Genomic DNA, 12,599 nt, shown 5'->3' with positions numbered 1-12,599 from the left:
AAGAAAAGGGGAAGAGAATTTTTTTTTGTTGTGTTTTGGATATTTTAAGTGTGTAGGTTAAAAACTTTGATAAGTTTTTTGGGGTTCCTGTAGCAAAAGTTGTTAAAAAACTAGTTTTATACAAACTTGGTAAAAAACCAAGCTTCCAAACAGGGCCAATAATTTTTTTTTGTGATCTCAAGGGCTATTCAATTGTCGTAAACATTTGTCGTCGATTAATTATTCTTGTACGACACTTTCCCATCTTTAGTTAATCAAAGCGACGTGGCTGATATCGGCATTGGGATGCTCGACGTAATTATTAAACTATTAAAGAAGGCGCAAATTAGAAATATATGCATGCCCGTTATGATAAAAAAGACCACCGAGTCACCGACACCGATTACTGATTAGTAGTAATCTTTTACCTAAGCTTCACGGCCTTTATTTGCTGCTTGCTAGCCTCCAATATTGATCATTTTTTATTGGATGCTGTCTCGTCTAAACTTTCCATTAAACGGAATAAAAAAAAGATTTAGTACCAAGAAGGCAAAGGGAACCCCACAAAAAAAAGGATGGCAAAGGGAAAGAATCCGGGGTGTTTGGTGAGGGGTTTTAGACTTGCGCGTCGACCTGTATGAAGCCTGTAGCTGGTGGCATCTGGGTTTTTTTTTTTTTTTTTATATATATTTTCTTTATGACTTTCACAAATTTTGTAGTTTCATACCAAACGACCTAATTAGGTCTCATTTGGATTGATACTTTCTAGTGTTTTTTTTTTTTTTTGTAAATATATACACACACACACACATACATATTGTAACGAATTAATGTATATGTGGTAATTTGAAAATGTGATCACAGAAAAAATTCAAAAAATTCTTTGAGTTCTTGAATCGAACTTGACTCGATACGAGTTATTTCGAGTTTGGTTGATTAGTTAATCAAGTTAAAATTGAATAATATTTTGTGTTTGATAAACTTTCAAGTTCGACTCAAACGGCTTGATTAGCATGGAAATGAAATTTTACATGTAAAATATTCAAATCAATCAAGTTCGGCTTAATAAAAACTCATTCGAACTCGACTTGAGAAGTAAATGAGTTAAATTTGGATACAATTTCAAATTCGTTAAAATAATCAAACAAACTTGAATACAGTCATGTTTGATTTGTTTAGACTTGTTTATTCCCTAACCTTAAACTATGCCCATTACAAAGTATGGAATCTGCCTGGGAAGAGCACGAATATACTTAATTCATTAATTACTCCATACAAATAAACCAATACTCATGGAACTATTGTACTACCTGCTGACTGCTTCCAAACGTTCATGGATGATAAAATGCGACTTAAGCTATTTAGCAGCAACACCCACCCTTGGATCAGGATGGCATTTCTTTTATAACTTTGAATACTTTAGAATAAAAAAAAAAACAACAAAAGGAATTTCCTAACAAGCGCAATAACCAGAAGCAGGCCTCGTTAAACTTGGACAGATATAAGTGCCAAGAAATTTCGGGCCGGCCCGTAAAAGGAATGATCGAGTTTTAAGGGGACGGTTTTTTGACACATTATTAATGAAGGATCCTAGCCCAGGAGAATCACATTGGATTCGACCCATATACATATAACCAGATACTTGTAGAATTTAGTTGCCCTCCTTCTCTGCTCTCCCAGTCGCCCAAAGCTCCATTCATATTCATCAGCTCTTTCCGACAGAGCTCCCACTCACAGGTTTCCGGCCCCCCTCCCCGCCCGCAACAAACAAAAACCCTCCTTCAAAAAAAAGAAAAAAAGTATATCCATAGTAGTACTGGTATGTTGTTGTTATTATCATTATTATGCTGCCGTTTTCAATTCTGAAATTTTAGGTAACTCTGTGCTGTATACACTAAGTTGCCGTCAGTCTTTTTTTTTTTTCTGTCGGGTCAGTGAACTTTTCTGGTTTCTTTTTTGCATGCACGTCAAGGTGTTAACGGCAATATTCGACTAAAAATATCAAAACCATTGACAGTTTGTTTATCAGAAGAATGTGATAGAAGTTCGAAAAGCTTGCTCTTTCATTTATGAGATTGTTTGTTGGTTTTTTGATTTCTGCAATTCATGTCCACTTATTCATTCAATTTAGTAAACAGCAAAGATGAATTCTCATTCATCATTTTCCCCTTCTTCTTCTTCTTCTTCTTCTTCTTCCGAGTAGCTATTGTGCTAATGTAATCTATTGGTGTCGAATCCATCAATCGACTACTGAGACAGAAGTTTTGGTGGTTCTACTTTTAGGTTTAATTGATTAGTTAAAGCATGCTGGAAGACATTGGGAACCCGCATGATCGCTGTTGGTTCAAAAGCTTTGCTATTCCCAAGACATAAACTGCTTTCAGGACATATAATTATTGTGTCCCGCCGAGGAAAATAATTCTTACCATAACTACAGAGGAAAGAAAAGAAATAAATGGGCAGAAAGCCATTCAGAAAACGAGCTGGTTATGATGGGAATCATTCCTCTCAGGGTTTTGGTGGCCAAATGAACAGAACAGGCACATTTTCTAAGCCCTTGCAACACGATGAAGCCTCTGTTCCGCATGCGTCATTTGTCAGGTTTCATCGTATTAACTACCTGAATTCTAGATTAGGGAACTCTTGCTGATATTCATCCTCATGCTGTACAAAATGTTTCAATGTAGAAAACAGGTTGATCCAGAAACATCAAAATATTTTACGGAAATTGCAAATGTCATTGAAGGCAGCGAAATTGATCTCGAGGAGAGGGCTGTTATATGTGGAAATGCTCTGGAAGAAGCAAGAGGGAAAGAAGTGCAACTTGCCACTGATTACATCATAAGCCACACTTTACAAACTTTACTGGAAGGCTGCTCTGTAGAACATCTTTGTGGTTTCCTAAGAAATTGTCAAAGCAACTTTTCCCTTATTGCAATGGATAGGTCCGGGTCTCATGTAGTGGAAACGGCACTGAAGGCTCTGGCTATGCATCTTCAAGACACAGACAACCAGAGTCTGATCGAGGACACTTTGACCACTATATCCAGGGTATGAAGTTTGATGTGTTAAAAAGTGTCTAGCTCTCTTTAGGTTGTGAAACCATGTCACACAACTGTGTTGCTCTGGGGGATTACACGCCCCTATTTGATGTTACAGACATGGGAATACATGGTCTTCTGTCTAAAAGAAATTATGAAGAAAAGTTTGCTACCAGACTAAGATAACTTGATATATCCAGAAAACAGTGCTGATTGTTTTGAAGCTTGATTTAAGATAACAATGCTATCTTCATGGATTTGCTAACTTTGTTGAGCCTTTCTTTAATGGTTGTCCTTTCGCATTCCAGATGATCGTGGTCAATCCTGTTGATATAATGTGGAACTGTTATGGATCTCATGTTATTCGGAGTCTCCTTTGTCTTTGTGGAGGAGTGCCCTTAGACCCTTCAGGTTTCCATTCTACTAAGTCATCCACTGTGCTTGCTGAAAGGCTAAATTCTAGAGTTTCTCCACAGAGTAATAACGACCTGAAAAATCTTCAGCAGAGATTTCCAGAGTTACTCGAGTTCCTTGTATCTGAGATGTTAAGTTGTGCTAGAAAAGATATGGCCGTCCTTCGAGTTAATCAATATGGCAGCTTGGTTCTGCAGGCATGTTTTGCTGCTATTTCAAAGTTTGCAAGTATTGTGATTTCCTTCAACTAATAGTTTATGAATAATGTTGTTCTCTGATGCTTTCGCATGAGCTTTGCATTTTTGTCTATACTTTTACCAGAAAATACCTGTTTGCCTAGTTTGTAGCTTTGGCACAGATTTAGAAGAAGAGATGCCTTTACATCTATGCTTGTATTGTTTAACCAGCCATTTCCAACTTAGAGCTTTCTGCTTTTCATTTGTCTTGAAGTCGTTAGCCATTGTGAATTAGCCTCAATAACTTGCTTGGTTATTGAATCGCAGACTTCTCTAAAATTATTGGCTCGGCAAGAACAATTGTTGTTGGATATTGTTCCTGTTATTCTGGGATGCAGCTCGGAGAATGCTAACGAGGGGAACTTAATAGAAAATACAGTAGTGCAAAAACTTTTACCTTTGATGGAAAAAACTGCATTCAGCCATTTAATGGAGGTAACAGATCAAACCCTTAATGATTTTTGCATTTTAAAGTGCCCTGGTTTCCTTGATTGGCCATGATAAATTGTTTTAAGTTTAAGAAATTGCTTCCTTCATTATTGTAATTCAAAGTTTCGTTGCGTAATTTTTTGAAGTTCTCTTGAGGCCTTATTTGAGTGTTGTGATTTTAATCTAATGTGTTAGTACTGTATTGTGTTCCTTAAATTTTGCAAGTTTTGTTTTCTTTAACAGGTTATTTTGGAAGTGGCCCCTGATTCCTTATATGAGGAATTGTTTGTGAAAGTTTTCAGAAATTCGTTGTTTCCTCTGTCATCACAGCAGTGTGGGAATTTTGTTGTCCAGGCTTTGATTTCTCATGCCAGGACCAAAGATCAAGTATGTCCACTGAAACTTTAAGTGTTGTGAGTCTTCTTCTCTTTTTTGTGAATTATCCAAAATAAGATAAAAATCAGGTGCCCTAGGTATTACTGGTTGCAAACAGCAGTAGATGCATTTATTTAGTTATCTGTATGGTGCCAAGTGTGATGTCCATTGGAGCTTTCAGCTTTGAATTAGTAGCACAACTTATCTGCTCCTTAGATTTGGTGCTACTAGAGTTTTTTTTTAAATAATTACCCTTGAAGCAATTTTTTTAATAGATTGCCATGTTATTCGTTTCTATCATGTTTTTGTTACTAGATGGATTTGATTTGGGTCGACCTTGGTACAAAGCTTAAGGATCTTTTCGAAATGGGAAGATCTGGAGTTGTTGCTTCCCTTGTTGCTGCTTGTGAAAGACTTCACAGTCATGAAAATAAGGTTAGTGACTGAGAATATCAGTCGTAAAACAGTGCCATGCAAACAGTTTAGTACCTGAAATTTAGAATAAACAGCTGCTGATCTATATGCTTCAGAAATGTAATTTACAACACAGTACCTCTAATTTTGTTTTAAAAATTTTCCAATACATGGCACCTAAAATTCATCTTTACTTGAAGCATGGTGGTAGTTATATACAGTTTTTGGTTGATTGAAGTGACTGCTCGTAAAGAAATTTTTTTCAGAAGTTGACTCTTGTAGAAAGTGATTTTTTAATACCCTATAATTCTTTGCAAGCTTAAGTGCCAATAAATTAGATTATCCTACCGCCTGGTAACTCTCAGACACATGGTCAGCACCTGAATAAAGTTTTTAAGGATCAAGTTATGAAAGATGATGAGGTTGCATGAGTGGAAAATTCTAAGTTGGAATGTGAACTTATTTTTTCTTTTTCTTTCCTCTCTCTCTTTTTGAGATTGAGATTGCGATATCAACACAAACAAATTTATAAGTAGCATTTTGGGGAATATTCTTGTACAGCTCTAACTTTTGAAACCTTGGGTGCATCCCTTTTTCCCTACTCTGTCTAGCTCTGTGCTAGTAATCTTGTCCTTTCATGGCTTAAACTAGTTTGATAACACTATTTTGACCGTGTTCTGTCATCTGTTGACAGTGTTCTCAAGCACTTGCTGCTGCTGTCTGTGCAATGGATGAGTCTCCTAGATGCATTGTTCCTCGAATACTGTTTCTTGATAAGTATTTTTCCAGTGAAGATAAATCCAACTGTTACTGGCCTGATGGTGTTAAGATGCATGTAGTGGGTTCTTTGATACTGCAGACAATATTCAGACTTCCATGTGTATGTGCCTCTACTTACATATTTACACATTGTACACTTTTTATTTGAACAATGATACCTTACATCACTGCCTACCCCTCTTTTTTTGGTTTATAGATTGAATTTTACTTTGATTTCAGAATACTCTTTCTTGATAAAGATTTTCCAGGTGCAGATAAATGCAAACTAGAACGTCCTGATGGTGTTAAGATGCATGTACTTGGTTCTTTGTACTGCAGTCAATTTCAGAATTCCATGTCTATGTGCCTCTAATAACACATGTATCAATACCTCTTTATTTGAACATTGCCATCTTTTATCGGTGCCTACCCTGTCTTTTAAGTGATGTATCAAATTCCTGTGTTATTTCCAGCATTGTCCATTTGGCTTCTGTGTGTTTGTACCTGTCTGTTCACTCCTGCCAATACTATGAGAGAGATTTACTATGTGTGCAGTTTACAATATTAATAGTTTTTTTTTTGTATGAGTTAATTTCATGAAAAACTTCTCAAATCGAAAGCAAGTAGTGATCCTCTATAATTGTATAATTATTCCTGTCAAGTGGTAGTAATCTTTTTAGTTACAATGCTATTAGTGGTTATGTTAACAACATATGCTTCGCTAGTTAGGGTTAAGTAGTAGTTTTTGTCCTTCATTATGAGGGTAAAAAATTGGAAGTTGAAAAAGTGAAGCAAAATGTTTACGTCAAAAATTGCCTCATGCTTTATGTGTAGTAAAGATACACAATTTGCTCAGAGCCCTTTTTTTTCGTCGGTTAACTTTGAAAAATTATCTGCTGAATACTTTTGTCATCAGAGCCATATAGGGCCAAGTGACTGGGTGCTTTACATTTATTTGTCATTCTTCTGGCAAATACTTTATTTTCTTGTATAACAAAGTAGAAATTTATCTTTACTTGTTATGAATTGATATTGAACCTTCATATTTCTTCTGAGTTTACTTTTTGTTAAAATAGCATCATCTTGCTTCTATATGGCCGCTTCAATTACCAAAGGGGTGGGGAAGTGAATCAATACTCTGTCTTTGGCTCGGCAATCCACTCTTTCTTTCTTTACAGGAATTTATACAATCTTACATTACCAGTATCACGTCATTAGAAGACAGTCAAGTTCTTGAAGCATCAAAAGACGCATGTGGCTCACGGGTTATTGAGGCTTTTCTGAGCTCAAATGCTTCTTCGAAACAAAAGCGCAAGTTAGTTATAAAGTACGTTCTCTCTTCCCAATTTTCTTTGACCTCTTTGTTGAAAGTTGACATTGAAGACTTGAACCATTCCAGAAGCTATTCCCGACCTTATGTTTACTGAATTTTCGTTATTTCAAGGCTTCGTGGACATTTTGGAGAGCTCTCAGTGCATTCGTTGGGTTCATTTACAGTTGACAAATGCTTCGATGCCTCCAGTGCCTCTCTGAGAGAAACAATTGTATCAGAACTTGTACCTGTGCAAAAGGACCTTTTGAAGACTAAGCAGGGACCTTACCTGTTGAGGAAACTTGATGTTGAGGGGTAAGCTGCAGCTGATTCTTCCTTTTTCTGGTTCCTTTAATGGTTGATTTAATAGAAAAGTGCATTGAAGATTACGTTCTATGTTTATGTGTGATTTTGCCTTGTTGCATTGAATCTTTACTTTCATCTGAGAGTGCTTGGGGTGAATTTTGAGCCAAGTGGTTTTATGTGCTCCAAGGTGGACTGAGGTTAGGAAGTGTAGTTATTTAAGCCTAGTTCTGCCACATTCTTTGTGGGAAGGACTATGCTCGTTGTACGGATTTGACTCTCGAGGCTTGATTCATCCCCTTATGAAACTGGCATGTTGCCCCTAGTCTCTGCTGATGTGTTGCGGATCATGAAGTAGCTGTATGTTTTTGCCTTGGTACGTAGGCCTCCAGATGGAAGGACAATTAGAAAAGATAAAAACCTGATTACCACATAAATTCAAAGTTCAACTAATCACGTGGTTCCAGTGTCTATGCTTTTACCCACTTGTCATTTGAAATCCACAACTTGTTTTTCTTATTACTTGGACCTGCTTGCTCAGAGCCAGTCCGTTATCAATTCCCCCCCCCCCTCCTCTCTCTTTTTGGCTTGCTATTATTAATTTCGATTTTTTTACTGTCTATTCTAGATTTGCCAAACGTCCTGATCAGTGGAAGTTGAGACAAGCTTCTAAGCAATCTGTTCTCAAAGAATTTTATGATGCCTTTGGACCACCAGAAACCAAATCATCAAAGAACAAGAGCTTTGTTGCAGATGCTAATCGTAAATCACAGCCTGACAGGATGCAGGAGATTAGGAAGGAGATTGACAATTCGCTGGTTAATGTTGCCCCTCATTTTGGAAACCAGTTTTTGGCTCATCAAACATCAAAAAAGGCAAAAAACTCAGGCCGAAAGCGACCCCGAGAAAGGACAAGTCGTGCCAGGGATGCCAGGGGTGGTGGTGATTTGGGGAACAAAAAGAAAAAGAAACACAACAGAAATGGTTAAACATGGTATTGAGAATATAGCTGCAAATGATTCAAATCGAGCAGTGGAGCAGTGGCTTGTTGGAATCTTCTTAGGGGAAAGAAGGGTCGAGGATTAGGTCTGAACTGTGTATTTAGTTATGGGATTTTTTCGACTCTCTCGTTTTGTAGGTTTTTCATTCTTCCAAGGGATGGAGAATTTGCTGAAATTTTGGTTGGTTTTTTTTGTTCGAGTTGTAGTAGCGAGTATTGTTGGTTTCGATTCCTAACCATAATGATTAAATTTTCAACAGTTTTGTCCACGGACGTGTGATTTATGAATGGCTCGAACTGCTCTAAAAAATCTCGCAAGTTTATATAACCTGATGAATAAATTTCCTTCTTTTTTATTCCTCCAGGGGGGGGAAAAAACGAATGATTATTTTCTTTAACCATGTATCAAGGTATTCAAAGTGCGAAGGTTCAAATTCTTTGATCGATTCTGTATTTACGGACCCTTCGTTGCTTCGCGCGCAACAAAATAGTATAAAGTAAATGAGTAAAAGGAACGTGGAGTCTTTCTTACAAAACGGGGAAAATAGGAAATGTTGAAACATTAAAATCTCCATAGGTTTTGTGCAACCAAAGTATGTATAGCAGTTTTAAATGGAGAGGCAGCTAAGATTATCTGATGCACTTGCAACGCTACACTTGCAACCCATCAAATAAACGGAAAAGTAGGAAAGAAACAATAAATGAAAGGAACGAGTAGCCTATTATTTTACACTGGCAAGTATTTTTTTGTGCGGGCGACGGCTATAGCTTAAACACACGTCAAAAAGAACTTGCAAGTTTCACTTTCAAATAGGTGTTATCTGTAAATAAATAAAGCCATTGCAGATTCGAGAAAGAAAGCGTTGTTACAGCCGGGAACACATCTAAACAGCAAAAATTTGAAACCTCCACGGAGTACCAAGTACGGAAATAGTACTACCGAGTTTTGCTCCAACCCAAGTGAAGTGATTGTGTGTGTATATATATATATGTATATTTTACACTGTCATGCTATGAAGAAGCTCAAATACTAGTACATCACCATGGAACCAAAAGTTTTCTACATCCTGCACCTGCAGGTATATATCGAGCTCTTCTCCTTTCCTGTTTGCCAGTTGTACTGTTTCTTTGTCGCCGACCCCATGCCCATGGAGGCGTGTACCTATAGCACAAATAACGGTAAGGGCAGATAATGAGTGATAACCGATCAGCGAAAGCTACGTGCTTGCAGCTGCATATGCTTCCTGCTGATTGTTTTGGTATTCAGAAGTTACTTGTTCTGCGTGGGATTAGATCTAGTGGGAGGTATCTGCCGCACGCTGGAATCTGCAGCTTTCTTGAATGGATTCTGCTGCTTCTCGTGCAAACCTTTCAAAGCTTGTGAAGAAGAAGCAGTGGTGGTGGTGGTGGTGCTGCTTGGTGTTTTGTTCTGGAGAAGACGGCCTGCTTGTGTTCCGTGGCAGGATAAGGCCTGTAAGATCAACACAAGCGCAAGGACAAAAGCAACCATCGTCTTCACGCGGGGGGGCTTCATCATAATCTCTCGTGTTTTACTCGCGGCTCTTCTTTCCGATGACGAGGGTATATGCATGGCTGTGAATGTGGTGAGATAAGATTATGGGCATTTGAACTTCCAACAACGGGATTGATTATATAATGGGATGGTTGTTGATCTAAAATCCCTGATCACGATGCTACGGGACGTGGGATCATGTGATGCTTCTTTGACCGATCGAGAGAAAGAGAGTTTTCTTCCATGCATCTTGTTGTTACTCTCTCACTTACCACCTGATTTTTTGATTAAATAAATTAGTAGTTTCTGTGCGATCATGTGACTTGGTACGTGATTTTTTTTTTATTTCTCAAAAAAAGAAAAAAGGGGAAAAAAAGGTATTACTCTGAGGCTTCTTTCATTCAGAAATTTGAAATAAACGGTTTGCAGCTTGTTTCAGAATAATTTGAAATAAAATAATAGGTGCGTGCAATGCGATTTGATCGAGCTTTCTGATTTCATCGAATATAAGTACTTTTCGGGCAGCAGCTGCCTCTGCACACTAATTAGATCGAGATTTAAAGGATCACAAGTTTTTGTCTCTCTCTCTCTCTCTCATCAAGTCCGATTCAAAATATATGCATCATCAGAAACTGAACGGAAAAGATATACGACTTGGCACCCAAGAAAGTGGCAGAAAGAAAACATGCGTAATTGGTACAGCCAAAAAAGGTTTGTGAAAACGTATTAATTACTCTTTTCTGACGTTGGTTGAATGTGTCTCTCTCGCAAGTCAAAAGATGCTCCCGCCTCCAAAAGTCGAAGTTTTACTACTAATTTTTTCCGTAGTTTTGGACCGTTTGGCAGGGGTTTGGTTGTGGACCTTGTATTGTGCGTGCTACTTAAGGTGCTCAGTATAATCTGAAAGTTAGTATGTCTTTTGAGTTGGACTATGGTTTCTTTTAGATAGTGTGTTATTTATAGTTGTTGATGGAAAAGAAAAATCATAGAGTAGTTAAAAATTGTTGGTGAGCCTTTGGTAATAATCATGGTGTTTCCCTCCCTCTTTCCCTCTATCCCACATCGATTGTGAGTGGTGTGTGTATGTACTATTTAAGATCTTCGGTGTAGCCTGAAAGTCATGGTGTCTTTTGGATTGGGCCGTGGGTTTTTCTTTAAGTAGTATGTGTGTGTGTTATTTATGATTGTTGGTGACGGGAGTTTAGTTGGCTGGTTATTTAATAAACTGCTTCATGGTAAAATTGAAAAAAGATTGATGAGACTTCTAGTTCTAGTAGCGGTGCTCTCTCTCTCTTTAAAAAAAATATATATAAATTTGAAGACACGACGACAGGCTTCCATGCGAGGGGTGTGGTAAACTATGGAACTTTTTATTAGCAGTCGATCGTGAAGAAGAAGTAAATCAAACAGATAATCTGGCCGCTATCACATGTTGTGTTAGTAGAAGAAGAAGGCCTTTGATGGATTTGAGAAGAATTAGCAGCCGCAGCATAACAAATTAGACTAATCCCCTCCGTCGCTCATTCCTAGGCAGTGGCCACGCGTTCTCCGCGACCGGGGCCATTTTGGTTCCAACTCTCCCGTATTTTATTGAGTGGGGGGCAAGGGCGGAGATAAGCATCAATCAAGCTCTGGTCCCTTGGGCAAAGATAACTCTTTCTTGACGGTTGCTACATGCAGCCCTCCATGGTGCTTGCAATTAACAAAGCGATGTTTCTCCCCAAAAAAAAAAAAAAAAAAGGGAGCAAAAAACAAAGTGATGGTCTCCCTTGACAAATGGAAAGCCACTAAATTGAGACGGTAACATATCAGAAAGATCTCCTCCATTTCGGATTTCCCTCGGCCATTTTTGTGGATTTTTTTTCATGGATCTATTAGTTGTGGATTTGTGCGTTGATGTCTCGGTCCACTTTTCTAGTGATGGTGGTAAAGAACAATTTGCATGGTGTAATTGTCATTTGAGGGACCTTTAGGCAATGTGCGATGGAACCCAAGGGACACCCTTCTAGTCTTCTAAAAAAAAAAAGCCCATAGATAGGAAATGTATAAATTATCATCACTCTTGGCGGAGGTCAATACAATTTACCCAACAATTAAGATAAACCACGACAATCTTTATTGTAATTAGCTACATTTACGCGTATACTGCATGACTTCTCGATCAAATATGCAACTTAACCAAGCAAAACTTACTCCAAATTGAATAAAATAAGTAGGTAAAAGTTAAGAGTAAATCTTTCTTACACTGACGGTCATCGTTGGATTCATGATATGTGTGTAAAAGTTGAATTTCAAATTTAAATTTTGCATAGTTGTCATTCATCTAATACTGATAGTGCATACACTGTCAGTGTGTAGGAAAAATTAATCCAAAAGTTAATAGTGATACGTTTTTCATGTGTTTCAAAACAAATTTATACTCTTTGTAATTTTGCTTATGTTACACAATTTTTTCTTGTCCTTTTTTTTTTTTTTTTGCGCCTTACTTCATAGAGTAGTATGATTATAAAAGCATCCACAGTCTTTCTAGTTGTGACCGGCTAACAGTGACAATATTATAATTTCAACGTTATTAGTTGGCAAATTTTGTATAAACCAGTGCCTTTTTGAAAATTTTGAGGGTGTTAGAATGTGAACGTTTCCTTTTTTTTTTTTTTTTCTTTTTAAAAGTGTAGGTTGGAAGCGGAGTACTCGAAATCTTTCACTTATAGTCTTTTTTCTAGTACAACACATTCCCTGCACAGAGAACTTAACTTATTGGAGATTTTAAAGTCAGACTTTTCTCGAATTTTATTTTCTGTGCAAGAATATCTTGAAAAGATAT

At 37.5% G+C, this 12,599-nt stretch overlaps 1 protein-coding gene across 3 annotated transcripts; it reads left to right on the top strand.

Moving 5' to 3' along the window:
• Window positions 1-1,626: 1,626 nt before the first annotated feature.
• LOC113739973 (pumilio homolog 23) lies at window positions 1,627-8,531 on the top strand. 3 transcript variants are annotated; one of them, XM_072045174.1, is made up of 11 exons: window positions 1,627-1,798; window positions 2,492-2,580; window positions 2,667-3,030; window positions 3,329-3,631; window positions 3,938-4,105; window positions 4,343-4,486; window positions 4,790-4,909; window positions 5,583-5,768; window positions 6,826-6,974; window positions 7,092-7,274; window positions 7,891-8,531. In XM_072045174.1, the coding sequence occupies exons 2-11, from the start codon at window positions 2,507-2,509 to the stop codon at window positions 8,249-8,251; spliced, it is 2,052 nt and encodes a 683-aa protein (XP_071901275.1). In that variant the 5' UTR covers window positions 1,627-1,798; window positions 2,492-2,506; the 3' UTR covers window positions 8,252-8,531. The 3 variants fall into 3 exon arrangements, with proteins under 3 accessions (XP_071901275.1, XP_027123222.1, XP_027123223.1); XM_027267421.2 differs by having other exon boundaries at window positions 2,263-2,580; XM_027267422.2 differs by having other exon boundaries at window positions 1,628-1,798; window positions 2,263-2,580; window positions 2,674-3,030.
• Window positions 8,532-12,599: the final 4,068 nt, after the last annotated feature.

Source organism: Coffea arabica, chromosome 4c (genome assembly GCF_036785885.1).
Source record: "Coffea arabica cultivar ET-39 chromosome 4c, Coffea Arabica ET-39 HiFi, whole genome shotgun sequence".
Taxonomy (NCBI): Eukaryota; Viridiplantae; Streptophyta; class Magnoliopsida; order Gentianales; family Rubiaceae; genus Coffea; species Coffea arabica.
Note: the sequence above shows the minus strand (reverse complement) of the source record. Positions and strands in the feature narration are given on the sequence as shown.

What these genes read in the sequence shown, in the direction of transcription:
- LOC113739973 (XM_027267421.2), top strand. Translation starts at nt 2,435, where the DNA reads ATGGGCAGAAAGCCATTCAGAAAACGAGCTGGTTATGATGGGAATCAT. An exon ending in CTTTGACCACTATATCCAGG is followed by an intron (nt 3,031 to 3,328) that starts GTATGAAGTTTG and finishes TTCGCATTCCAG; the next exon opens with ATGATCGTGGTCAATCCTGT. An exon ending in TTCACAGTCATGAAAATAAG is followed by an intron (nt 4,910 to 5,582) that starts GTTAGTGACTGA and finishes ATCTGTTGACAG; the next exon opens with TGTTCTCAAGCACTTGCTGC.